General features: G+C 44.5%; 1 protein-coding gene across 5 annotated transcripts in view; it reads right to left on the bottom strand.

The window, feature by feature from the left end:
* Positions 1-24,427, bottom strand: part of TBC1D1 (TBC1 domain family member 1) — a 201,610-nt gene that overhangs the window by 15,278 nt on the left and 161,905 nt on the right. For all 5 annotated transcript variants that reach the window (XR_013993874.1, XM_081057659.1, XM_081057658.1 and 2 more), the window contains 4 exons: positions 20,791-20,952; positions 14,777-14,932; positions 7,134-7,378; positions 4,653-4,812 (listed from right to left, as the gene is read on the bottom strand). Coding sequence is in view for 4 of the 5 variants with exons in the window: in XM_081057659.1 (XP_080913785.1) it covers positions 4,653-4,812; positions 7,134-7,378; positions 14,777-14,932; positions 20,791-20,952 (723 nt within the window). In the remaining variant the exon portion in view is untranslated. The remainder of the gene's footprint in view (positions 1-4,652; positions 4,813-7,133; positions 7,379-14,776; positions 14,933-20,790; positions 20,953-24,427) is intronic.

Consider the following 24,427-nt stretch of genomic DNA (forward strand, 5'->3'; position numbering starts at 1 on the left):
GTTATGCATAGGGTGTTATGCTAACAAAAGGGAAGAAAAGGTCCAAGGAAAGTGGAAGCCAAATCCCGTCTTGAAAAGCCAATAGAAACTTGCTAGGTAAGAAGTCAGGGAATAATACTCTGAGCAGAAGGAAAAGGAGGTATAAATGAAGAGAGGTGTGAAAGAACCTCATCAGGGCTGGGAGCCTGGAAAGAGTGTGATAAGGCAAGAGCTGGAGCTGCAGTCAAAAGGAGGGGCCCCCAAGGGCTTTCTGCCGCCACGCCATTCTAATTGTACCCAGAGCGCAGGAGGGGTCACCGAAGGCTCTCTGCTCCTTGTTCTGAGTAGGTCAGTGCATTGGTAAGGAGATAACGTGAACAAGATCTAGGTTATGGGTCGGATCTTTGCCAGGGCCACTGAGTTTTAGACAAAGAAACGCCACCTTCTAAGAGCTGCTGACAAGACCCCGCAGATGCCCACCAGCACACTCACAGGTGTGTGCTGCCAGCCACGAGACGCTCCGTCCACCAGCACTCAGGGAGGCCCGCTCCTCCGGAAGGCAAGCGAGCCGGTTGTCTGCGCTAGAGAGCCTAGGAGAGCTCAGCCCCAGAAGCCTCTGTTAGACTCGGGAGGCCTCAAGTCAGGAGTCCACTTGCGTGTGCCATGAGAGAATGTGCCTGAACGGTTGGAGGAAAGACCCCTCCAAGTTTTCCTTGGAGGTAGGGGCTCTGAAATCAGTACACTTGGGGGTCAACACCTATCTCCTTTAAACAATGAGTGCATTTGTCTCCCTCTGGAAATTTTTAAAAAGTGAATAATTTTTAAATAACAGTAAAGAAAAATGTTACTGAAAAAAAAAAAAGGAAGAATGTTACCTATAAACCCAATTATTTTCATTTTTGTGCATATTCCAATTCTTATACATTTACATTCTGGGATTGTTGTGTGTGTTTTTTTTTTAACAAAAGAAAAAAATTAATCTCCTTGGAAAAGTGAACTCCCAGCATTTGAAAACCACTACCCAAGCACATGACTGCTCTGAGCACCTCCAGCAGCGCGATCTGCCCACCCAGCTCACATCACCTTGGCTGACTTCCTTCCTTCTCTTCTTTCTCAGGCCGCCTTGAAAGAGGCAAAGGGCTTTATCAGGCAGGCGGTAAAGGGAACCTTAAATCCAGCTGACTCCACCACTTTGCAAGTTATTTGCTGACAACAACATAAATAACCACTCTCCTTTGAAGACACTTCAGCAGCCCTGTTATTGTGTTAATGGGTATGGAGACTCTATTTGAAACTCCTCATGATATAAAAGTGCAATTTTCCTGTGGGGGAAAATGATAAACACTAGCGCAGGGCCAGTAAGCGAACTTACACTACATCTCCTTCCCGGCCACCTTTGTCAAGGGCAATCCCTCTCCTGAACTTTCTCTGGGAGGCGGCAGTCCTTCAGGTGTGACACCCCCACATTCCTACCAGGAACAGGTAGGAGGGAAATGAAGGATAACGACAGCCTTGCAACAGAACAGCACAGACAGACTTCGCAAAAACCCCCTTCACCACCACTGGATCACCTTACCCGAAAGGCCAATTTTCCTGGCCGTACAAACAATCTTGTTTGCCCAGTCTATTTTAGTCCTCAAGCCTCTCTGAATCCTACCCTACATTACAGGTGGCTTCTGCATTTTTTGCCCATCCCTCAGTGTTTATGTTCCACCTCTTCTCTCACCTACTTGGCAGCACGCCCTATAGGAAACTTCAGGAGCCCAATGAGGCAGCCTCTTCTCCCTAGAAGCAAGCCACGTCCTAGTTCTCAGATTTTTCCCAAAGGCAGACATGATTAGAAAGTGAACAGAGGCAGCATCTGTCCAGGGACCCCCCTACACCCAAACTGAATAACACGAGGAGGTTATTTTACATGATGTGACACCCAGACAGGTCTGACATTCCGAAAAGTGTGATTACCAGATGAAGGTGACGCTACTGTCCCTCCAAGTAGCATATACTTCATTTGAGGTAACCTATTAGTTAAATTCCTCGCTGCGCTGACTGCAAGCTGAGAATCCTTTACTTATATATAAGATAGTGAGTAGTTAACAAAGATTCATTTGTTTTTAGGGTTTATCCAGGCCTAAACGCTTATAATGAAATGGGCTTCAGGCCAAGAAAGACTATAGCGTATGAATGTCAGGCTTTGGGATTTAAAACTAAGCTGTCCGCCGCCGGCCATCATAAAGCTAACCAAACACGGTGGAAGTCACCAACGCTAAGTACAGAAATGGTTTTTAGGGATCCCATCTTTTCTATGGAACCTACTAATAAAACAGTTTAAGTCCCGATAGATGGGATGGATTGTGCAAAAAACCCAGCAGTTTTAGCAAAATGACATCACAACACAGTGCTGCCTTAAGTTCCCACTTCCTGCCTATAATTCGAGGAGCTGAGCCCTTAGCCAGCTGGACACAAACCCACTTAGTACAGCAGGGGGGCTGTGGGATCCAGGAATTACAAAGACACTGGTATCTTTATGCATAATGTATAAGAAACTCCAAGACCCACCACTGACTACATAATAGAGAGAAAAATACTAGCTTTTACTAATCTCAACTTTTATTTATGAAGTCATTAGGATGAGCTTCACAGAGCTCCGAATATTCATTTCCAAAGCAGAGTTTGTCTGTTGTTAATGTCTTTTATCCACTTATGTAGCAGCCTAAGATTTGTTTTTTTTCCTAGAGCTTTGCGGCCCTAAAGCCTCAGAACTATCTGCAGGCAGCAGCATTGGTGCCTGTGGCCAGGCACTGGTCACTCAGCATTGACCTTCTTAGCCCTTCTTGTCCAGAGCCCTTTGTAGAATTTCCTTCACTGTGTAATTAGATGCTTGAGCTGTTCTCAAACCATTAACAAACACTCCCTCCTTCCCCTTTCAATCTCCACTGCTCTCCATTGCCCTGTTTGAAAAAATACAGCAAAGAATCAGGAGAAAAAAGAGGTAAGTAAAGGTAGACCAATGATTTTCTTTGAATTTCGAGAAAAAGAGAAGTAAAATACACAGAAATTTTTGGCAAGAAAAACTGAAGCCTGCAGCTAGGGATCTTAATAGTTTCTGTGATTCTTGTTAGTAAACTAAAAAGACAAGACAATTTTGAGTTTTCAGTTATTTTTTTTAACTGTGGTATAAAACCTTCATGAAATCTCACTGACAATTCGTTTAACCAGAAAGAAGAGTTTTAGTACCTATTTTCTTCAATGTTTATTTACCTTTTTTAGGGACAGAAAATAAAAATCCATTTGGGGAGACAGTTACACAAAAGGGGCGGTAGTGAAGATTTTAAGAATATAGATTCTTCTAGTAAAGCCAAATGGAAAATTCTTTAAAAGTGCTTCTGAATACAAGTGAATAACAAAAATCTAGTACTTTAGGGGGGAAGAAGAAGAGAGAAGACAACTCAATGCCCACATACATTAAAAATAAAATTCTACGCTTTCTAGAATTTGGATATGCAAGCTGTTTACCTAAAGCTGCCTAAAGCAGTGTTCTTTCAGTATTTGTAAACATTCTCTTTAGGATGCTAATTCTAAAAACAAACAAGTATAATAAAACTATGGGTTTCTAAGCTATCAAATGGGTTTCTAAGCTATTAAATGACTGAATGTTTCTAAGCTATCAAATGGGTTTCTAAGCTATTAAATGACTGAATGTAAATGACACTTTAAAACCATTTCACATGTGATAACTGTCAATTTTTAAGTAACCTCCTCCTCCATGGTAAAAAAAAAACAATAAAAAATAAAAACAATCTGAATTCTCAAAATTATGATTTCATTCTGAAGTAGGGAAAACACAGTGTACAAGAGCTGACTGGGCTCCCAGCGTTTCACTCAGCTCCAAGAGGACGCACCTACCCCTGCCATGTCAAGGCAGTTTTGGAATTTTTTTATTTTTTATTTTTTATTGAGGTAAACTAGACAAGGCGGTTTGAGACTTTGCCCGTGAACATCAATTTTATTTTCACAGAGACAATCTTCTTGGAAAGTAAATCAAGAAAATGAGGGGTGGTTTAAAATGTGAACAACCTATGGTTACGGTGGGGCACAGAAGTGGAAGTGGCTGGTAACATTTGGGAAGATGAGGCAGGGGGCATGTGAGGATGGGACAGTGAGTCAGGGACACAGAGGTGTCTTCCAGCACGAGCTGGCGGAGAAAATGAACAGCCACGTGTAGGAAAAGAGGAGAAAGGGGAGGAGGAGGTGCGAAGAGAATCGAGAAAGAACAGTAGCTCTGAAGTCCCTAGTCAAAAAGTTTTAAGGAGCTCTCAGTGAATCTCGTCACCAGCCATGGATTTTGAAGAAGATGATTCATGGGAAGTATCTCTCCTGGAATACATGCTGGGGCATCTTGGCCAAAATGTCTGTTCTAAGAAGAGGCCCGTGGGGAGGAAATCAGGTCTAAATCCCACCAGATGAAGACTTCAAGAGAAATCCAATGATTATCAGAAGTTAGGCAAGTCTTGAAATTCACAAAACCTTACCCTAAACTAAACCTAGGTGTCACACAATAACCTGTTCGTGCAGAAGACACGGGTAAAAAAATAAGGAGGCACCATGGAATGACAATCAATGCTTCCCGTCTAACACGAGAATGCTGGTTCTGGCAAACAGATTTCCACACTCACCAAAGACTCTGGCCACAAATCCCAGTGGGAATTGGGAGGCAAACACGGTGAGGAACCAGGGGGCGGCATAGAGGCTGGGGCCGATCTCGTGCTCCTCGAGGTGATTGTAGAGGTCTCTGTGGTAATCGTGAAGGAGCCTGGAGAGCTGGTACATCTGGATCTGCAGGGGCACACACACACACACACACACATACACACACACAGGTGTCAGCTATCTGTTGCAGGCACGCAGTGACTACCCCACTCACAGGATGTGACAGAAGAATTACTAGAACTGTAAACTTTCTACCTGCTGATGATAGCCATTGATCTCAGCTACTTGTTTGTCCAATTAGAGCTTCCTGGGTGCCTACCGCATGTAAGGCCCTGGCTAGGTGCAGACCCAAACACTAATGTTGGGTCTTCTGCCACTTCCTTTCTTTTTATTGTTCCCCTGTGTCCTTGGCTAAGAGAATCTCAACATCTGTCTTGTGGAAATACTTCGTAAATTCTCTTACAAATACACATTCCTAGCAAAACTCAAACCCAGGGGAATTAGAAATAAAAAGCCAGCCTCTCCGCTAAGGGTGAAGTCAGGGCACATAGTGACTCTGTGGAAGGATTTTACTGTACCTGTTCAGTTAGTAAATTTCCCCTGGAGCCCCCTAAATTACTCAAGAGGCTGGACAGGTGGGCTTTATCTAGGTTTATAACTTACGAAAGTATACAGATCCTGAGCAAGTTAAAATAAGAAGTGTTTATCTCAAGATGGAAAAAATAACTTTTCCAACTAAAGTTGAACTTCAACGTCAAGGGTCCCCTTTTCAGAGTGTGATATGGCCCTGTCAGGGAGCCCCTTGGTGAGTCCCAGGGCTCAGCCCAGATTCCAGCAGTCCCATGGCACAAGCCCAAAGAAACAAAGAGGTTCAGATCCCTACTGAGATGCTAAAGGTTGGTTATCGACTGCTCAAACTGGGAAAAACTGCTTGCAGGAGCCAGATGACACAGTCCTCTTAAGTACCAGCTACGGCTATTCTGCGTCGAAAAGAATCTAAGCACCAAGGCCACCAGCCCAAAGAGTCATGTGCTATGATACTAAATTACACAAAACTCAAAAATCTGCTCTCTCAGATGGCAGGTGCATCTACATTAAAGCTAATGGGAAGAACGCAGGAAGAACCTGAAAGTATGTGTGGAAAGTGTCATGTGGGTCAGAACCTTTTAGTAAATGGAAAGGCTTCCTTTACTGCGATTTAAGTCCATGTGGTTCATATTCACAGGTAGAGGTGAAAGGATTTTCAGCCACACAGTTTGGTGCTCTGAGAGAGTCCTTGGCTCTAATGTGTTCTTTCCAAGAATACTTTCTAAGGCTCTGAAATCACAGTATGGTCACTGGTAAATGAACACACAAAGACGTGCTCCATCATTTAGGAATATCCAAAGCAAGACCTAGAGTTCACTGCACTTCTGAAAGGTGGCAGAATAAGCACTTGGGACACTGCTGTGTTTCGTTTTCTTTTGATACGACTTGCCTGCTGTCACTCGTTCATTCAGCAAATACCGACTGGGAGAGTACTTCGCCCCAGGTAGTGATGCTCTGGGACCTAGGGACGCAGCTCCAAGATGGGTTAGATCCCTCCCCCCTCATGATATATGCTAAGGAAACTCAGAAAATAAACAGGTAAGTGAATAAGAAATAAGATAACTTCAGGCAGTTGAGTATGTGGTATAAAAGAAATGAGACAGGGTAACGTGAGACAGCATGTCTGGGGTGGAAGCAGGGGACATAATGTCAGGGTGGTCAGGAAGAGCTTCTCCTGGAAGTAATATCTGAGCTGAACCCTGGAGGACAGGCCTGAGGGGTGGAGGTGAGTGGGATCCCTGGTACAGGAAATAGCAAATATGGGAAGTAGGAATTAGATCATCTGAAGATGGTCTGATAAAGGGTCAAAGGGAGCCCTGGAGTCAGACAGGTCTGGGTTTATTTAAATCCCAACTCTGCCACTTGCCAGCTGACGTAACCTCTCTGAGCCGTAGTTTTCCCACCGATAAATTGAGCTGATTTTAATACCATGTTTCCCCGAAAATAAGACCTACTCCGAAACTAAGCCCCAGTTAAGATCATCAGCCAGCTGGACACATTTAGTACGTTACGACGATGTTCCAGAAGAAGATGACATGACTGTATTTGAATAAATGTAGATTGTTGTACATGAAAAAATAAGACATCCCTTGAAAATATGCCCTAATGCGTCTTTTGGAGCAAAAATTAATATAAGACCCGGTCTAATTTTTGGGGAGACATGGTGGTCTTCCTGAGGGTTACTGAGGAGACAAGTGCCTATGAAATGCTTGGTATAATACCTATCACAGAGTAAGTTCTCTGCGACGACTTCTAGGACAATGTTAACTGATGGTGAAAAAGTTCCTTAGCTAGACCTGGAAAAGGCTCATAAACACATCTGACATTTGTCTTCATCAAAGACACAAGGTGCACTCTACCTGTAAAATAATCATGTCCGGCCGGTACTGTTTCCGCAGTCCCCTGTCAAACATCAGAAACTTGAGCATGTGAAACGCCTCCTCCTCACCCATATGAAGCAGCAAAATGCCTGCCACAAAGCTGAGGCCTTGGCAATATCCTACTTCTTGGTCTAGAAGTGAGTAGGCCTTCAAAATGTTGTAAAGTGACAGCTGTCCTGCTCCTAGCTGGGCCGAGAAGTACGGATGTGTTGGAAAGGTTCGCCCTGTGAAAACAATACACAGGTTAGTTGTTATTTTAAAAAAGAAACACTGTTGACACAGAAATCCGATGGGCTTCAGGTTAAAGCAACAGAGCTGTAGAAGTTGGATATCCTAAATCCGCTCTGAAAACAAGGTCAGCTGGTTTTTGTTGGAATAACATTTGCAAAGTAAAACATCAGCAAGTATTCATGCTTTTGTGTGGTGAAAGAAATCAGAACTACCTCTGGTCCTACGGATATCTGGGTTTCAATCTAAAACAAAAAGACAACTGCCAGTCCTCTAAACGGTCTCTGCTTTCGGGAGGGGTAGACAGCTGTGGTTCTAGAGCGGCACCTACCCCAGAATCATCTAAATGCAGCCAAAGGGCTGGCCTGGCCACAGACTCGCCCAGATCGGCTTTTCCCAGACTGCCTGCCGAGTGGTGCCTGCAAACGCTTCATGCCACGTGCATTATTTCTGTCCTTTTAAACCACAGGCAGTACTTTGAAGTCCAGTGAGGAGCAGGATGCGTTTTCTTTTACACAAAACAGTTGTTGTTTAAAGACTTGTTTCGTCCAGAAGGCTTTTGTGGCTGATACCTGTCAAATCCCATCTCACCCCCTCCTTCTGGAATGTGACCATGGGAAGTGTGTTTCCAGGGAGCAGAAAAGTACCTGATCAAGAGAAAAAATGTTTGGCCAGGGCAAAGCTTGGGCCCAGGTGAGAATTATGGCCTCGTCTGGGTCGGCAGAGGCCACAAATTAATGAATTGTTCACCTTAATCATTCGGCTAGGCAAAAGAGGTCACACTCAGGGTTCTTCCTCAGCCTCCTGAGAAAGTATTTACCAATCTGGAGCGGTTTATCCGAACTTGATTTAAGAGGATGGCAACAGTCTCCTAACTATGCTCCTGATTTCCTGCCCTGTATTCATTTCTTGCCTGCTCTACCTCTTCCCCCAACAAATCTTCCCCAAACACACTGCACACCTATCACCCCACTGCTGGAAAGCAATCAATAGCTCCCCAGGGGAGCTCCGAGCCCTCACCTCCTTGCCTACCCTCCCAGTTTCGTCCTCTCCTCCAGGGTTAACCTAGGAACTGTGAGGGGGTTCTCCAGGTCTCTGAACCCCTCTAGGCTGCGGGGAGACTGGGTGCACGTGCAGTGTACGAGAGGTGTGGTTATGCCTGCGCATTTTCCTAGTCTAGAGCAGCGGGTGCAATTGAACTGTAATGCGAGCCACATACATAATTTAAAATTTTCTAGTGGCCACATTAAAAAGTAACAGGTGAAATTAATTTTAATGAGATATTCTGTTTAAACCAACATACACAAAATATTGTCATTTCAACATAGAATCAATATACAAATTATTGAGACATTTTGTATTCCTTTTTTCATACTAAGCCTTCTGAAATCCAGTGCATTCTTTATACTGACAGCACACCTCAATTTGGGCCACCCCTACTTCAGGTGTTCAGGGGCCCCATGTGGCTACCACACTGACAGGACAAGCATATGATTTCCACAATTCTCCAAGGGGCAGGGTCAAAGGGTAATAGGAAGCCCTTCCCTCCATCACCCCCACCAGCTTCCAATCGGACGGAGTGCTCCCACCTCTGTGTGCTCACTCATGCCCCTGGCCCAGCCAGACGCGTCTGCCCCTACTCTCCCTGCGTCTCAAGTAGTGCAGGTGGCAGAACACATAGGAGTCTTGTGGCAAAGAGGACCACCAGGAAAGGTTTAACTCGTTTTAAATTTAATCCTTTAACATTATCGTTTTTGCTAATCAGACAGCCCCTCATATTGGATACCACACTGCACAGAAACAAGAGCGCACACTAACTCGTCCTGCTGTGAACATTTCTCATTTAACAAGGCTCCTAAGAGGATGAGTCTGGCAGCCAGGGGCATGACTATGCCAATCTGGCCACCCAACAGTTGTCAGATTTGGGGCGGGGCCTTCACGGGAATGGGTCCCCTGCAGTCACACTGGTGCTGTGCTTAGAAGGGCCTTGTGCTGGGTTTAATGCTCTATCACCGTCGTGAAATAATTTTTTGAACAAGGGGTTCCGTGTTTTCATTTTGCAATATGCCTGCAAATTCTGTGTTTGGGGGAGGCAGCCTCCAGGGATGGCTACAACCACCTCCCCTACAGCCTTGCTACCAAGACGTATGTTAGGTGAAAGCAAGCCTTGGTCAAATTCATTCGACCTTAATTCGTAAGCCGACATGAAAAAGGAACCACACAAGCACTTGTCATGTTCTGTTCTCACGCCTCCGACAAGCATCCCTTTAGAAAGGTTCAGTGGGAGGAGGGCACTGTGGCAGTCTGATGGCAGAGCCAGCCTACCAATGGTCTGGCCACACAGACGCTCCAAATGCACTCGGTGCTCAAGAAGAATCACCACTGATCGGCACAGGGGTGCGATTAAGAGGGGGGGAGGTTCTACACACAGATTATTTTTAGGAAACATCTGCTGAGTCTAGTGGCCACTGGAACTGGCTCTTTCTGGCTCTGTGAATCTCTGTCCAATTCCGCCATCAGTGACGTCAATCAAGTTGGTAGCTTAAAATTAGCCAAGGCAGGAGTATTTACACCACGGGAATCTGCCAACGCTGACACAGGACTTCATGTGAGGGGCTTGGGGGATCCAGTTGTTAAACATTTGCGAGCTGCTCACCACTGATTGGCTCGAAGGATGTAAGAAGATTTCAGACCTCAATGAAAGGCAATGAAGTCATTCCCTGCCTTCCTCTTTTGTCACCCACATTGAGTTCTATCACTTTGAGGTTAAAGAGCATACTTAGAACGACCAAGTCAATGTGGTTTTATGATGTGGTGTTGAACATATGAGACAATGGCAGACCTTTTGGAGAAATGAGTGCAGCTGTTGGTGCAAGAATTTATTAGATGCCTGAGCTGTGCTTCTTCAAGTGACCTCCATAAAGCAAAGGCCCCAACCAGACAGACAGGGTTGCTCCATAACAAGACTGCTGCATGACAAATTCTAGGGACTTTTCTGTCATTTGCCATCAACGCTTTTTAGTTTCTCACGCAGGACTTCAACCCAAAGATGACACAGAAACGTGGTGCTCCCCACGGACACCCATCTGTTGTTAATGAACAGCCCATCCACCACTCAAAGCTCACAGCCCTCAGCTCTTTGTGGCATGGCCAAGTGAGGCAAACTACCACGCCCGGAGGGAGAAGGGAAAACTCTCTCCTCTGCCCGTCTATATTTAGTCATAAATTCTCGCAGCGGAGCCTTCCATTTGGCAGCTCTTCTCCTCCTCATCTTTTACGGATTCTAAAAAAGCAAGGAGAAAATAAATTCTCTTCTCTAATACTTGGACTCGAGCTCCTTTTCTTCCAGATACCAGGCAGCTTTTAGACCTTTGGTTAAACCATGTTGCGTGGAAGCAAAAATCAGTAAGACAGCTCCCAGGCTGGGTTCTTGACCCAAATGGGTCTTTGGATATACGTTTTGCCTCTCCGGGCAGCACGGGCACATCTACACGCGCTTAGGTGTCACTGATAGAGCGTCCCTAGACGTCCATCAAAAAATGCCGCTCTGGCCACCAAAAGATTCACCAAACCTCTGCAGGGTACGTAAACTATGCTACCACTTTATTGACCTATAAAGCACAGATTAATAAGATGATAAGCAATCGATGTGGGGGAGATTAGGAACCGTTCCTGTCTCTGCGCTCTGATTTAATGGTCCTCCGATGTTTCTGGAATCTGTTCGCGGGCTGCTCCATCTAAGTCCTCCCTATCACGGGAGAGGCTGCACAGCCTCGCCGGGAGGAAGCACTGAGAGCCAGGAGGTTTCCAGGCGGCGGTGCCAGGGACAGGGGCAGCTCAAGTGGAAGGAGATGGGAGATGAAGTGGAGCCGGAAGGGGGTGTCCAGCTAGCTGCTCAATGTCCTTAGTGTGGGCACAACTAGAGCAGGCGGTCCAGCTAGGACACCTGTGAGTCCATGCTGTCCACCGAGGATGGAGAGACAGAGAAGAGAGGGCTGCACAGATGGATGTCGCTAACACCAGGCTTAATGGGTGCGGCAGGTTCCTGAACTGAGCCCTCAAGAATGATTTGCTAAGTATCATCTGTTAAGCCCTGGGAGGAGCTGTTTTCCACTGGCTGGGTGTGGTCAACTCTGAAGGACTGTTACGCCACCTAACTATGGGAGCGAAAGCTGTGCTGGTGTGGAGTGGGCAGAGCCAAGAAAGACAGGTGTCCTAGAAGGGATGTGATAAGGAGACTAAGAAGACCTAGGTTCTAGGATGTTCTGCCACAGAGTAGCTTGTAACTTGGGCCAAGCATGCAACCGCTCTGGGCCTCATTCGTTGCCTCTAAAGTCGAATAACACGTGCCCAATTTCATACAGGGTTGTAGAAAGCTGAGCTCTGGCAAAGTTAGAAAATGTTTCCCAAAGTATAAAACACAGCCCCATTATAAAATCTATTATTCTTATTCTTGGGAAGAAAAATAATCTTGCAAAAAGCTGATTAGACTAACAGCTGATTTCAGAAAGTAAAGCAAGAGGCAAGAAAACAAAATCTATGAAAACGCGAAGTATGTCCACCCAACAAGCATTCTTTTCTTCTGACCGGGATATGATCACTTTTTAAGAAAAACTGAAGTATGATTTGATTTGCTCTGCACTACACACCTTATACTGGGCCTTGAGTTAGCCACAGTGCAGACTAAATAGAAAGTGTAGACTAAACAACTGACTTGCCTAACGCCACGTCTTGATGAGAGGTGAGGGGGAAGCAATAGGCAGTTTGGAGGAACTTCTAAGTGAGGCCTGAACCTGACCGAGGGGAGCCTGGCAGGCAGGGCACCCTGGAACCGTCGACGGTGCTGAGCTAACACACAGGTTCTCTCAGTGCAAGTGGGGAGAGAAGGCTGGCCCTCGTAGGTCCCTGGATAAAGCCTACAGAGATGCGTGGAGGTTACCTGAGAAATGTACCGTTGGAAACAGAGCTTTTTTTAGGCCTTGGGAAGGTATTTGGAGAGCACCCAAAATGGAGGCTAGGACAGAAAAAGAAGTGGAGAAGGGAGGCCAGTGCTGTCAGGGAGGAGTGGCGGCAGCTGGCCTTTGGGGGTGCAGAAGCGTAAGGGTGGGAGATGGGTAGGGAGAAAAAGAAGGTGCGTGCTGCCTGGCCCTGCTCATCACTGAGAAAAGGCCAAATCGTGGCTCGCACACACCACATGCCAGCTGGAAGAAAGGCTGAGTGGACCTCTGGGCAGGGAAGGCCATGGCAAACAGCTCCCTGGGGAGAAGCCCCCAGTCCCTTGTGCTGACCCAACCTTTTTCTTCTCTGCAGAAAAGCGATTACATTCAAACAACAGGAGGCAGAGGACCAATCCTGCCTGTGGAAGAATGAAAGAAAAACTAAGAGAAGACAACATTTGAATCCAGGAGGGGAAAACATGTGTCCTTCTACTCTCATCCTGGGAAGGAGTTGGGGGGCAGCAGAGAAATCGTCTGTATTCCCTCCCTTTCAACCTCCTACCCTAAATTTATTTTCCACTTCATTTCACATGATAGGAACATGATGTCATTTTTCTGTTACTCATCACATAAGAAAACACAGCTATTGCCAATTCACAAAACTGCTTTGCTCAGGGTTAGTGGGCCAAACGGGCTCCAGCCCCACTGCTTACACTTTGTCCCCAAGGTATAATCAGGGCCTGTCAGCATCACCCTTCACCCAGCCAGCCGTTTCCATGGGAACACGTGGGCTCCTGTGCTCAGAGGGCCTTAGGGACGGAAGGCCCTAACTGCAGCACACAGCCACAGTGGGGTTAGGTCCAGCTAGTCACTTGTGCGACTGTGGCCACCAACTGACCTCTCCGGGCCTCACTCTCCTCATTTCTTAAAGAGGACACAAGGGCTAACGTGAGGGTCGCGTGAGACTGAGGGGTCAGTGCAGAGCCTCATCTTCAACACCTTGAAAGAGTTACTGAGCATGTGCGATGCGACTGGCTCCATCCTAGGAGCTGGCGCTGTGAGGATAAAACAGCCCCAGCCCAGACCAGAGAGCGCTGCATCCTAAGGCAATAAAAAAAAAAGCTGCTGCCAACTGTCACCTAAGTGAGGCCAGTGGTGAAGGAGGACGGTGGACCGAGCACCAGCCCTGGAGTCACACATCGGCTGTGTCACTCTGAGCAAGCTACTTCACCTCTCTGTGTTTCACTTCTCAACTCCAAGCAGGGAAGGAACAATATCCACCTGATGGCGTTGTGAGGCTTACAGCAAGTTTGTTACCTCACACAACATTTGGCGTAAGGTCAAGTTAAGGATTAGCTTTGAACAATCACGAGAACTGTAATAATAATGAATGTGACAAGTATCATGGGGGAGAGAATGGGGTGGGACACACAGCTTAGCAGAGGCACCTGATCCAGCCCGAAGGTGGGAGAAAATACTACGATTGGGGACAGTTTCTCAGAGATGACACCTGAGCTTAGACCAAAAGAGCAGCATTTTTAAAATGAACCCTTACAGTTTGCCATGTGGCTAGACAGAAAAGACTCCGCACTGCCTGATCCAACTCCCACCTCGAATGATTCGGACACGTCCTCTTTCCCCCCGGCTGCTGCGCTGCAGAGACCTACGGTCCGGGCCACACTGCAGGGCCTAAGGCACAGACAGGGACTCTGGAGAGCCCATGGTGGCAGTAACAGCCAGCACGAACATTCTGGAAGCAGGGCCACCCGCTCTAAGAACAGCAGTGCCAAGTGCCTGTGGCCTGCACATGGGGCCCTCTTCTGGGGTCTGCCATCAGCGGAGGTGGAGGCCCTGAGAGAGGCAACAGGCTCTTCCACACATCGTCATTGCACACGAATTCCACATATCCTCCACTGTGGTGACGGCAAGTGTCTCCAGGACACTGTTTCCATCCTCATGTTTTGAAAACTGTTCAAGGGACAAGGTGCCTACCCTCTCCCACAGTAAAACTGCCCTGGGCACACACAAACTGCTTTCTACAATTTTCTTCTCATAAATCCTGTTTCAAAGCAGTAAAGGCTAGGGAGTGGCTCATATAATTAAGCCAAGCCTTGGTCCTGACACTTAGGTGTTCCAGCATGCGCCTTCGGTGGACTATAAAACCTCCCATCAATCTCTGCTTCACTGACCTGAACCCCAGTCATGACTGGAGCCTTCATGACTGCACCTCCCATGCCGAGCAGAGTTAACAAGCTGCCCAGTGAGGAGAGCGAGATCTTGTTATATGCTTGGAGAAGACATGTGTGATTACTCTGGGGCTTTTGTAATTGAAAGTCTCAGTAGCAAATTGTGATTGCTACACCTAAAGGCAAATCACTAAATAACTCGGACAGTCTCTCCAGATTTTTCAACTGAGTGAAATTTCCATTTTCATGTCAAATTGATTTGCAGACTTACCAAGGTCGATAAGAATCGCATGCTGCTGGGAGGTGAGCTGTTTTAGGAGTTCTTTGTACGGCGTGTCCTTTGGCTGTTTACTGGGAAGCTGGTGTTTAAGGTGGAATTGCTCTGCTAGGAATTTCCAGATTTCACCCCGGTGATGACGTGGCACACCTTCAAAAGGGGAGTGGTGGAAAATATACAGAGAGACTTTATGCACAGAATACCACTTACTGATAAAAAATATATACTATGTTCAGATTATGCTAGAATCTGCCAGGGATAAACTGAAGGACATGAGCCCCTAGCTGGTGACAATTAAGAATGTCTGGGAAAGAAGACCAAGCATGTAATACTACAATGCAGAATGTCATCTCCTAAAAGGGATAGAATCAACGTGAGGCGAGTTCAGATGAAGGAGATCAAGATTTCACAGAATCCTTCTCTCGTGCCAGAACTCAAGAGTGCGGGGTAGGGATGGGGAGGAAGAGAAAAGACAAGTCAAAGAAAGGGCACTGTGCGTGTTTCTGTGGCCTCGGGCACAGGGTACAGTAGGGATGGAGCAGGTGGCAATCAGATGGGAACGGTTTTATTAGAGGTAAAATTGAGGGCAAGAAACCTGCACTTCATCTGGTAGCTCTAGGGGACCACGGAGATGGGGAGGGACTAGCCTAATCAAAGCTGAGATTCAGAATATTGATTAGATATCTTTCCACAAGGGTGGGCTGGAGGAAGGGACCAGAGCCTGGACAGGTACCAACTGCATAAACTTACCATGGTGAGCATTCAGTGGAGACCTAAAAACGAGAGAAATTATCCAAGAGACTTTCCTAATGTTTTAAATATGATAAATTCGAACACTCAAAGTGATTAAAAAAAAATGTCTATATCTAAGAAAAGTTCTCTTAAAGTCAATGATGTTATTTAGGGCAAATCTCATTAGGAAAAAGTGAGTTTTTATTCAAAATTCTTTGGTTCATCATTCAGCTTTCACAATGCCCTTATGTAGAAATGGAGATACAAAGAAGACTGCAGAAAAACGCCAAATCTTTCTCATCTCTGATGGGAGTTCTCTTGAGAGAAAAGGAACCTCTGAACTAAGGATTACTCTTCCCCCATCCAGAAAAAAATGTGACTGCTTTGTTCATTCCCCTGTCACTCAGAGAGCCTCTCCAGGAAGACTGTTTTCCTCGCTTCCCACTGGCCATCTTTGACAGAAGTTTCTACTCTGGCAGGCTGCAGCAGCAGCAGCCACCATTTACGGTGAGGTCACTAGGTGCTGTCACCACGTTGAGCATTTACATCATCCTCACAATCTGCTCAGGGAAATATATGATTAACTCCATGGCAAACATGAGGAAATGGAGGCCAACGAGAGGAGGTCCCTTGCCTAAGATTCCAGCTGGTTAGTGGCAGCTCAGGGAAAGTGACTGCCATTTTCTATTGATGTCCTTCATGTCAGAACTGTCAGATAAGCTGCTGCTCAGATGGGTACCGGAAAAAAAAATAGTTTGGGTTCCTACATGGCAAGTAATAATAAAAGGACAATTTGTGGATTTGAACCAGATAATAGTCAATCTATTACTCAATCCCAAAGGAACTATTTTGAAACAGTCATTCAGCCATCTTTTGGAAATATTTAAGGTGTAGTAAATAATTTGGTTTGTTTTCTTACACATACCAGTTGTAAAAACAAACAAACAAACAAATAGCCTTTGGGAGAAACACAAGGTGACACTTAACTATGACCACATCCTAAACTTTCTCTGAAGGTTTATCTCAGTGTTAATCTCATGACCCAATATAGTGGGTGGAAGGGTGACTTCCAGAAAGATATATGTACATCTTAATCCCCAGTACCTATGAATGTTAATTTTGGAAAAAGGGTCTTTGTAGATATAATTAAGATCTTAAAATGGTATCATCACCCTGGATTATTCTGGTGGGCCCTCTATCCAAAGACAAATGTCTTTATAAGTGACACACAGAGGAGAAGACAAGAGGAGGAGGTCTCATGTGACCATGGAGGCAGGGATTGGAGTGGTGCAACTCCAAGCCAAGGAACGTCGGCAGCCACCAGAAGCTGGAAGATGCCAGTGGAGCCCGGCCGACACCCTGACTTCAGACTACTGGCCTCCAGAGCTGTGAGAGAAAATTTTCTGTTGTTTTAACCTCTAATTTTGTGGTAACTTGTTATGGCAGCAACAGGAAACTAGTACATCCTGATATCTGCCTTTTTATATCATTCTATTGCTTCTCTCCCTCTCTACCATTCCTGCTCAGAGATATATGTTAGCTATGTGTGTGTATACGCACACACACTAGCCTCTAATATTTCAAACCATATGAGAAATAAATGTGGCTTGAAAAACAGTCAGCAAGTTAAGTAATTTATAGTGGGGCTTTTCACAAAACGTTTTTTTTCAAACTGGGAAGTTTTCCCAAGTTATAAAATGACTGATTTCCTCTTATCATTAAATCATTCCCATTATCTCATCAGACCTTTATTTTTTGGAGGAAAAGAATACTGTGTCATTGGACAGTACCACATATTCTGGTATTTAACAGAAAGCTTAGATGTGTGATTTAAAAACAAAAAAATTGGAGCCACTGTTTTTGCTAAGAATGATCTGAAACACCCTTCCCCATGCTTGGTTTGCCTCCATTCCTAACCCAAGAGAGAAACCTGGCAGTGGAGTCCATCCAGGGCCCTCAGGAAGGGTTCTGGGGGGACAAGGAGCTACCCTCCCCCCAAATGTAAATACCTTTTTATGACTTTAATACCGTGTTTCCCCCAAAATAAGACCTAACCGGAAAATAAGCCCTAGCATGATTTTTCAGGATGACATTCCCTGAACATAAGCCCTAATGCGTCTTTTGGAGCAAAAATTAATATAAGACCCGGTCTTTTTTGGGGGGAAACACAGTATATACATTTACTACTTAAATAAAAAGGAAAAAAAATTCTGAAAATGCAAAAAGGTATAACAAAAATGTAAAACCACCCATAACTAGAGTTATATAATAACATATAATTCACTACCCAAAGCAGGAAGCTCTGGAAAGTGAAGGGGAGGAAAGCTATTTATTATTTTACTGGAACAAGTTGTAAACTAGGGCTATGCCAGGCAAACCAGATGTATGGTCATCTTGCCTATTACTCAGATATCTGCAAACACGTCACGTAGGTTGGTCTACAGATACGCACACAGAAACATACAACTGTACGTGAGACCACGCTGTACTTCTTCCTTTCAGTTAACAACTCATCTTTTACATCAGTAAACACAAATCTACTGTGTCCTTTACAAGGAATATGACATGGGTGTGGTCACATGGTTGGGGATTTTGGTTCTGTTCTGTTTCTTGGCTATTCAACAATGCCACAGTAAGCATTCTTCCTACTGCAGTACATTTTTGATTGATTAATTTCTAGAATAGGTTGCCATACATGGCATTGCTGGGTCAAAGGTAAGCAGAGTTTGCCTCTGGCTCACTTTGCCAGCTGCTCAGGTAGCCTCTTTGCAATCCCATTCCTAGAAAAGTACCCTCCGGTTCGTAAGTTTCTACTTTGACGTCTTCTAATTAGTAAATAACTGAGATCATTTAAATAAATCATTTAAACCCAAACTAAACTTTGGATTATTTAAAATTCCACAGAACTATTCTCCCTTCTCCCCAGTTGACACCCTAATAATCCTGATACTCTGATTCAGTTTGAACTTGGAAAGTTACTTCATAAATCTGTTTTCACGTCACTTAGGGGCCTTGCGATCATTAAGAAGGGGCCTCTTACCCACACAGCGCCTGTTTTCTCTTCCAAGGGCTCAGAAGTGACTTGGCTTCTACCTGAAAGGCCAAAGGTGTGGTTCTGATTGAATCTTGCTTTTATTCTGAGCTACAAGATGCACTGTGGCCATTTCCTTGGAGTTGTTAAATCTTATGTGTTGAAACCAGCTGAATAACTGACAAAGCCCCTTTTATAGTTAGAGACATGGAGATCCTGCCATGAAAAGTGATGTGGCAACATCAGGGGACACATGAGGAAATTCCAGGTTAGCCTCAGCTCATTTAATAAATTGTTCAATGCTCTATCCCTGACTCTATCCCTCACATGTTCCAGATGCCTGGAGCACTGCTATTAGTCCCCATCGTAAAACACATGACGAAAACCACTACATCCAGGTGCCGGGGTTCTAAGCTCAAATATCTGGAACAGCTGTCACACACCCAGGTGATTTCCCTTTTGCAGAAGCAAAGCCACCTGAAGACCATCTTGTACTCACCAGTGAAAAGGGAAAAAAAAAAAACGGACCCATCCTTTTCTGTGCTTTCTCCTGTTTAAAAACAGCAATCTGGGGCCATGTGGTGTGATGGGAAGCTTCCAGCAACCTCTCTGGGTACAAAGAATGTGAGAACTGGGAGAGAGCTCTGAGATCCTCTGCTAGATTCATGCCTCTCGTTCTAGCAGTCAGGAGGCTAAAACCCAGAAAGGCAATACCACCTGCCAAAGACCACACAGGGAGCTCTGGCCAATTTAGAACCTGAGTCCTCATCACTCGCCATATTTCTGGTCTCTGAGACCAGTACGGCCAAGGCACAGTTCAGCTGTAGGCAGGGCCGTATGATGCCAGGAACTAGGGCATGAGACCCGCTCTGCGGCCCTGCGCCCATCACTCCACTGCTCTAAGTCCAAGTTTCCTTGTCCATAGAAAGGGGAAAGTCATAACTAGCAATGGCTATACGTTACTAAAACTGATGCTATCGAAACTCAGATAAAGGTTAAATAACGCCCAATTGACTATAGTAGGAAAAAACCACTTTGCACCATTTACTCTCCTGGAGCAGCTAATAAAGTCAGAAGAAAACCGTAAGATTTATACAGATTTCCAATGCTTTTTCTAAACACTCGTTTATTCATGACTAGATTGGACAGAACTCAGTAGCACTGGAATTAGATTAGACTCAAAAAGCTTCCAATCTTGCCAGCAGACATTAATATACATTTTAAAAGAAACGGCTGTTTTACTTGAACACTAATAATCATCAAAGTTAAGCTCTAAAAAAATGGTGCTTCTTAAACTGAGGAAGGACCAGTTTTTTTCTTTTTCTTTTAAAAATTTCTAATCTACTGTAGACTAATTCTGTTACAAGATGCAGTAAAAATGAACTACTAGAAAAATGAAATGAGAAAAAAAATGTTAACAAAATACAAGTCTGCCTTAAAAAAAAAAAGAAATAGAATCATACTATCAAATTGCTGGAAAAGTTTCTAAATGTTTAGTCTCAAGTTCTGTAACTATCTTGGGCCAGTGACAGCTCGGACTGGCACACGGTCAACAGACAATACTATAAAAAATAGCATATCTAGCCCTTTGCTCTACATTCAGGAACACGACAGGGCTGTCTCCTATTACCTCTGCTTTTCAAAAAAAAAAAAATAAATAAATAAAAGAGCATATCTGTCCCACTCTGTAGGGCCTTTCCGGAGAGCAGACATGTGCAGTGTGCTCCTGGGTATCAGCTCATCTACTCCTTGAAACAAACCTGTCAGCACCCACATCTTACATGTGTAGAAAGTGGGGCGCAGAGAGCTGAAGTCATTTGCCTAAGATCACCCTGCAAATTGGTGGGGGTTGGAATTTAAATCTGGGGCTACCTGTCTAAAGTCTGTGTCTAACACTCTATGTTGTCTCCTGAGAGCACTCAGAGAGAAGCCACACAAATACTTTCCAGTTCATCATTTAACTCAGTGTATAATCCTGTCATTACCAGTTGGTAGGTAACTAAGCCGCTGGGTTTTTCTATCTTCTTCCTGTTTTCCGGACATTTCGATTGATTTAATTTAGAGGAATCATGAAGAGTGATGAAACATTAATTAACTAAGATGTATGGAAACAGATTAAGGAAAGACTTGATACATAGGAGAGAAATGGCCACTAAAATTAGATTTAAACACTTTTGATTTCATCCTTCTCCACAGTCTTCCATGAGGGGTGAGGCTGGTTGGCTTGACCCCCACTGGGGCTTACCTTGCCCCACAGCCGAGTGCACTTTTTCCATGTCAAACTTAATTTTGGATCTTCCTGGAGTGCTAAGCATCTTTTCCCACACTGCAGTTACTTCTTTAAGACAGGGAGTGATTTCTTCATAATCAAGCTTCAGGCGCTTGTTCAGCAAATCATTTTCAGAGGCTAGAACAGACCATTCAAGAGCATGTTAGTGAACGGCTACGTGTCTTGTGTCTTCTATGTCACAACATGGCGGCCTGCTCATCCTCACTGCTGACATGTCGCGCGATTGCAGCCAGCTGAACAGGTCACTGTCCCTGCCCCACCCCCATTTCCCTTACTTTCGAAAAAGCTAAACACCAAGAGGCGTCCTCAGTGTCTCGTACCCCTTCACCCACGATGGCTTCTATTGGCTCTACTGCCAAGATATATCCCATACCTGTCCAATCCTACCCAGTGCCATGGCTATCCTATTAAACCATAAATATCACAAGGGCAGGAGCTATGTGTTTAAACTCTTGTGCATGGCATAGTTTGAGCATAACAAAAGTTTTCCATCTAAACTAGGAGAGGCTCTCCAAGAATTGTTCTTTCTTATTTAGAGCCAAACGTCCTTTAGATAGTTTTGACCATTAGTCATGCTTCTGTTGCTGGAGCTGAACAGAATAAATCTACCCTTTTCATGTGACATCGTCACACATATATGGAGGTAGCTATTCTTTTTCACCAACCGTATTCGGCTTAAAGCTGCATTAGGAAGAATTAGAACTAAATTATCAAACGGGGTGGGGGGTCAATAAAGGAAAACTATCAGAAGGATTAAAGGGGATCCCATCACTCCCACCTAAAACCACTAAATCCTATTTAGACACAGTAACGTTGCCAGCCCCCAAATCCAATCCACATCACATCTGAGATGTAGACCGTGAGTGTATTAGGAGGGCAAGCAGAATACATAGCTACCAATATGTATGCGTATGTAAGCCAATGCAGACTTCTGCAGAGCTGACAAACTTGACTGCTTTATAATAATAAATGCTATGTGTCTTAAGTACTTTATAAATAGTACTATTTAATCTTAATGTCACCCTGAGGCACCAGAGGCTGAGTCCCAGCCACCAAGGTCCCAGAGCAGGAGGGAGAGAGGGCCTGGGCCCCTTGCCCTCCACTGCACTGCACAACTTGTTATTAATTATACATTTTTCTGGGATTAGGCACATATCAATTAGGGGTCTTAAATGTTTGATAAAATCCAGTGGAGCCATCTGAGCCTAGAGTTTTCTTTGTGTGAAAGATTTTCAATACAAATTTGATCTCTTTAACAGAGAAAGGGCCATTTAGATCCTCTTTTTGTTCTCGTTTCAGTTTTTGGTAAATTGCATCTTTCAGAAAGTTTGTCTCCTTCATCTAATGTGTTAAGTTTATGGGCATGAAACTGTTCTTAGTCCTACAGACTACAGACATCGATAAGTCAGCGCACACACCTCGCAAGTCTGCCACCCCCCCAGCCCCCTGTGAATACACTCTCCCCACACTCACTTTATTCAGGGGGAGACAGAGTCTGAACAGGTTCCTTACTTTGCCCAAGGCCACAGAAGGAGGATGTGCTGGCAGCAGGATCTGAAGCCCTGGCTGGGGCTTTAAACCATTATTACATTCTTGAAGCCCAATTCCTACTATTATATTTAAAATGAGAACTACAACTACTTTGAGTTTGTCTGGTTAAATGAGATGATTAAATGAGATGACATATACTAAGCATCTACAAAATGTCCAATTAGCAAGTGCTCCACAAATTATCAAAACTATAAAGACAAATACGGGAAGGCACAAAGTACTACTTTATAAACTAAGTGCTGATAACATGAAATATTTTCTTTTTCCATGTCAGAAACTGAGCAAATGCTAACTTACTCAGTTCATCGGGCTAACACTACCTTGATGGTCAGACCTTATTTGGCTGATGTATGGATTCTGCACTTAACTGACCCAATGACCGCCTTCAAGTACAAATACATCAAAAGATGGTACCGTTAAAATGGCCTGCAGAGACCCCTTGCCCAGCCTCGCATTTCATGGACACAGTTAACTGAAGTGCAGAGCAAGTAAAGGACTTGCCCAAAGTTACTGGCGAGATGGTGGGTAGCCAAGTGACTCAGGCCTGGTGCTGCCTCTCTCATCTTTTGTGATTTTTCATGTACTGTTTTTCTTTTCCTTTAAAAAAATACATTTTCAATGTCTAACAAACAGTTCCCTACATCTATGGAGTTTAAATTAAAAAAAAAGTCAACCCTAGATTTTTGGGGGGCTATGAAGATACACAGTAGATGTCATTAGAGTTGAACTAACCCTTGTGGGAAATCAGGTTCAGAACTAGCCTTGCCGAACAGTGGCTGCCAGCAGAATCGGGCTCTTGGAGCCAACGTACATTTCTCTGGCAGTGAACATTTCTCTGATGTGAGCAAGTCTGGCTGCACTAAAGGGCCCAGCAAGCAACATGAGAAACCTGCTTTCCAGTCAACAGAACAGAAATATCTGGCCAGAAGATTCAGCTGAAAAGGCTGAATCCATGTATTTCACTATTGGCCCAAGCAACATCCTGCTGTTCCTGCATCCTGACAACACGGCTGCCTAAAATCGGTGGCTTCCAAACGCCTTGTCAACCAGGGAAGGTGGTGCAGGCCAGCGACAAACGTCAAGGACAAGGCTCCAAGGCCAGAACTTGAGCTACAAGACCAAACTGTTCAGAACTGTAAACAAGGGTCTACAATCTCATGGTTGTGAGTTTGTTGGCCTGGAGGAAGCCAGGACTACATGAGATCACATGTTAACTTTGCAAAAGAGGCATCTGAAACATTTATCTTTTAACATGGACGTTTGTGCCAACCTGGACTTTGGCCTAACATTCATGTCTGATTTAGGTCCATTGCAGAAGGTGGGCTGTGGCTGCCCATCCCCAATTCTGCTCCATTAGCAACTGCCTTCACAGATAAAATGCTCTTCCAGCTGCCACCATCTCTTGAAAGCATGCAAAGGAAAGGCTAAGGGGCTGGAAGTCTCAGAAATGAAGTGACCTCCAAGCTTGTAGAGATTTTAGAAAAACTGCACCCATTATTTAATGCTTTTACAATCAACATGTAGTATGTTTAATCATGGAAAAACCTTTTCTTTTTAATATCTGCAACTACAATTCAATTAAAGTTCCAAATTCAATGTGGAGGCACACTGTTATGCAGATATAATCTCTGTAACATTTTCATCTTAAACACGAAATGCTTAATCAGTCCAACAAGCAATAATGTGCTGACCGAAAACCATGCTTGTATTGAATCACACCCTGCTGTGTTCATTAGGGCGGCTGGCATCTTCATTTATAATAGAGGGAGAATGGCTTTGCAGAGGGGTAAGGTGGAAGACTGCTAGCTTGGGAGAGAGGTGATGCATTTTAGTCCCAATACCACTGAAAAAATAAACTTTGGGGAAATTACAATTCCGCTTCCAACTGTCTACGATGGAGTGAGGCAGATTTAGACTATGAGGTTTGGTCCTTTGTCAGATGCAGTGCTTCTAGAATAGTAATAAATATTTGTTTGATCCATATGTTCAAAAGCCAGAAACTAGGCTTAACCATAGGAAGAATCTCATCATACATGCTTCT

This window comes from Rhinolophus hipposideros, assembly GCF_964194185.1.
Source record: "Rhinolophus hipposideros genome assembly, chromosome: 1".
In the NCBI taxonomy this organism is placed as follows: Eukaryota; Metazoa; Chordata; class Mammalia; order Chiroptera; family Rhinolophidae; genus Rhinolophus; species Rhinolophus hipposideros.